The sequence below is a fragment of the Nannochloropsis gaditana genome, assembly GCF_000240725.1.
Source record: "Nannochloropsis gaditana CCMP526 unplaced genomic scaffold scaffold130, whole genome shotgun sequence".
NCBI classification, from domain to species: Eukaryota; class Eustigmatophyceae; order Eustigmatales; family Monodopsidaceae; genus Microchloropsis; species Microchloropsis gaditana.
The window spans coordinates 12,290-15,772 of record NW_005803823.1 but is presented as its reverse complement, the minus strand read 5'-3'; the positions used below and the strand labels follow the sequence as shown (position 1 = coordinate 15,772).

Genomic DNA, 3,483 nt, shown 5'->3' with positions numbered 1-3,483 from the left:
GGTGGAAGCAACGAGGAGGGAGGGCCCTGGGGGGCAGATGCTTTGCATGCGCGATGTGCAAGTATGGTGCCCGGGGGTATGTTGGCGCTCTGTAAAGCACCTTTAGGTTCTGTCTTACAAATTGTACGAGGAGGAAAAGCCGTTCGTGGACGAGTTAAGAACTAATAGCATGCAGGGTTTACGAACCGGAACACAGAGAGGGCTCGTGGGAACGACGAAGACGAGCAGGAACGAGATGAAAGCTTTGTTAGCGCTGAACCGCAAAACTTTCATAAAATTCGGTGCCAATCCATACGTCTGCGCTACCCACACGCAATCACGCAGTCTGTTCCTTTGCAACAGGCTAAGAACAGTGCACCATGTGGTTTTTGATCCCATGCGGCTAAATTGAAAAACGTAAATCGTCCTGGGGGGGATCGCGGGCAGAGATGCCAGTCCGTACGTTCCTTGTTGCTTTGACGGCAAATGTTCTGCTTTGGCCGACAATTGATAAATTGGAAGCTATTTATGTATAAGAGAGGAGCTGAGGGTATATTTGGAGCCCTAAGACAGCTAATATGACCGAATTTTATCAACAAACCGGCACCATTATTGCGCTTGCTCACTCTGAGAGCGTACTTCCTTATGAACCACTCTTCCTGCTGTGCAAAACAAGGAGCATGGGAAAAAAAAACCACAATGTGTTATTATCTGAACCCACTCTTTTCAAGTGCTTGTTGCTGTGGCGCCGCTTCATTTCCTCATCTCCTGTACATTTTCCTACCTCCATATATATTCCGCGCCAGTTTGTCCCCCTCAGTCTCTCAACCCATCGGGATTTACATTTCTTTCTTCATCTGTCCTGGGATATTATTATTCAGTCCTGCAGTGACCTTGCCGTTCCTTCGGGCAAATCAATTATTCATCGAGCCAACGTTTCAAAACAAGCTTGCATTCCCAGATCGCGAACACACCAGGGAATCTACAACCAGCTGTCTACCGTGCATGAAGGCCGCCTGGCACCTCGGAGACAAAAGGGCCAGGCAAATGCCATAGAAATCCCTCCAATGCAGCGTGCTGAGAAGCTCCTACTCCGAAACATTCAGTATCACACGAACATGCTCTTGGCATGACCACGTTCCTTCCCAGGCACGATTAGGCCGTGGTGTCAAGCATGCCGCTGGAGACGATATTCCCTCGTGCGAGAGATGCCACGGAGCCAGGTGGGATGTTCCGTTTTGTAGACTGAATCTCTGTATCCTCAAAATCCTCGCTAATGGAGCTCTCTGTCTGATAAGCATCTTCTCCTTCCCCCCGTATGTGCACGAGCAGACCAGGGGCGCCTTTCGAGGGCCCAGAACGATCGGACACGGGCGCTGCGAGGCAGGAAGGTCACGCGGAGGCCTCTGTAGGGAATCAACGCGAACCTTGGGCCCAGCAGCAGTTCGATGACATGGGATTATGGCGTGAACTCCACGACCCTCCATGCCGGCCTTCTCTAGTCACCTTCCTTCCCTCCCTCCTCATCACGATACGGTACCATGGACACTCCTCCGCCCTTGCCGAGATTGTCCCGCAAAATGCAGATTTTCTGCTGCCAATCCTGGTCCTCCCTGATCAGAAACTCGAGCTCCACCTCCTTGAAAGCTGCTACGTACGCCACCCGCACATACCCGATTCTGAATATTTCAAGGGAAAATGCGACGAGAAGGGAGATGAATACCAAATCAGTACGCTCGAAAAGGTAAGTTCAGTGCGCCAAAAGGATGAGATCAGGGCGTCCATCCCACGTAGGCGCTTGCCGAAGATAGTTGTGCTCGACTCTCAAGCAACTTAAGACAATACATGCTGGTGCCTGCAGCCACGCGCCCACTTCCCTTTCCTTTAGGGCCCACCTTTCGAACATGCGCAGGCTCGCCACGTTGCTGTCGGAGATTTTGCAATAAAAGCGCCGGACCCCCAGTGCCTCTATGGCGTACTGCATCATCGCTTCCACCCCCTCCATCCCAAGCCCCCTCCCTCTCCTTGTGGGCTCAGCAATCATAATTTCGATTTCCGCCACGCCCATATCACCATCTGGATCATTGAAAAAGAGGTTCACGTCGCCGACCATGGTGCAAGGAGCGAAGAGAGGAGGTGAGGCGGCAGGATGGGTCTTGTCAAGGAGGATGAAGGTACACTCTATGGGGGGATCATGGCGAAAGGTAGGTAAGAGAAGCGAGATGAGCTCATGGATGTTGAATGAAAGTGCCACGAGTAAGAGCGATGGCCGTTGCACGGCAACGATAGAGGACGTGAGAAGGAAGACTTGACCCTGCGGAAGGTGAGCCCACGCAAAGCGCCGAGACGAAAAAACGGGGAAAGAGATTGGCACCATTAAAACCCCATATTCACATGTTGAGCAGGCTCTCACTTTTCTCATCGTCCCTCCAGGACGCTTGCATCGCGTATTCCTCCTCCAGCGTCAAAGGCTCCGAGGCCGTGGATTCCTGCAAAAACGGGTCTTTCATCCATTCGTGATACCGATGCACGTACTTCCTTCGGTACGGGACCAGTACCAGGTGTTCTGTTATCTGCGGCGATGAATGTGCAAGGAAAGCCTGGAACGTGAGCCTTCGCAGCACGTCTCATATCTCGAGATCGCGCCAGCAAGAATTTTATAATAAACATCTCACGTTTTGTTCCCGAATCCACCATCTGTCAGTTTCCTGACATGAATGAAATTTGTTTGTACGTACATCACTTACCAGCGCAGTTTCCCAGTTCGTTTTCATGGAGTTTCTCTTCACTGTGTAAAAACGAGCTCTCCGTGTGTCGCTTTTGGCGTCTCGAGTCTCCAGACCACCTCTTCCAAACACCGTCGACCTTCCTTTAGATATTCATAACCGTCGAAATATTTTTCAACAACGAGACGTAGGCGCGCATCGCAACTCTTCCACAGATTGCGTCAATTAAGGGGGACAAATAGGGCACGTCGAGTGCGGCGGGTCCGCAGAAGCATGATGGCGTCATGCCCATGTCCGCCCTAGACCCATTCCGGAAACGCAGGCATGTCCATTAAACCGCCACCACACCCTCATTCTCACGAAAACGCATCTATACACACAGGGAAGCGATTTGCGCTGGCACGGATTGGCTCGCCCTCTTGATTTTACGCCCATTTCCACTCTTCCCGACCTGAGGAGGCAGTCCGCCGGCTTCCTGGTCCTGCCCCTCTTATTACTTCCACGCAGTTCATAGAGCTTCCGAAGTACGAGCTTTTGGACGCTGGTGAGCCAGGAAAGATATTTCCCTACACACGTGAGTGATGGACCGGAGCCGCGAATTCCAAGGCCTGCTCAAGCTCTTTGGCATCACGGACCTACCGCCCGAGGTAAGCATAAGGAGAGGGACGGAGAAGAAACGTAAAAATAGCAGGAGCGCGCGCCACGTTCTTGAAGACGGATGCTAATTCTTTCTATTTCTTTCAACCTCTCCATGCACCCCTCTGTCTTTCAAAGGAGG

At 51.8% G+C, this 3,483-nt stretch overlaps 1 protein-coding gene across 1 annotated transcript, besides 2 other annotated features; it reads right to left on the bottom strand.

The window, feature by feature from the left end:
* Positions 1-1,729: 1,729 nt before the first annotated feature.
* NGA_0602600 (n-acetyltransferase 9) lies at positions 1,730-2,489 on the bottom strand (the record flags this gene model as incomplete). Its single annotated transcript, XM_005855696.1, has 2 exons — positions 1,730-2,160; positions 2,393-2,489. The coding sequence occupies 2 exons, from the start codon at positions 2,487-2,489 to the stop codon at positions 1,730-1,732; spliced, it is 528 nt and encodes a 175-aa protein (XP_005855758.1).
* Positions 2,091-2,115: a sequence feature (Short protein (NGA_0603200, EKU20605.1) was converted to a misc_feature.).
* Positions 2,413-2,429: a sequence feature (Short protein (NGA_0603200, EKU20605.1) was converted to a misc_feature.).
* Positions 2,490-3,483: the final 994 nt, after the last annotated feature.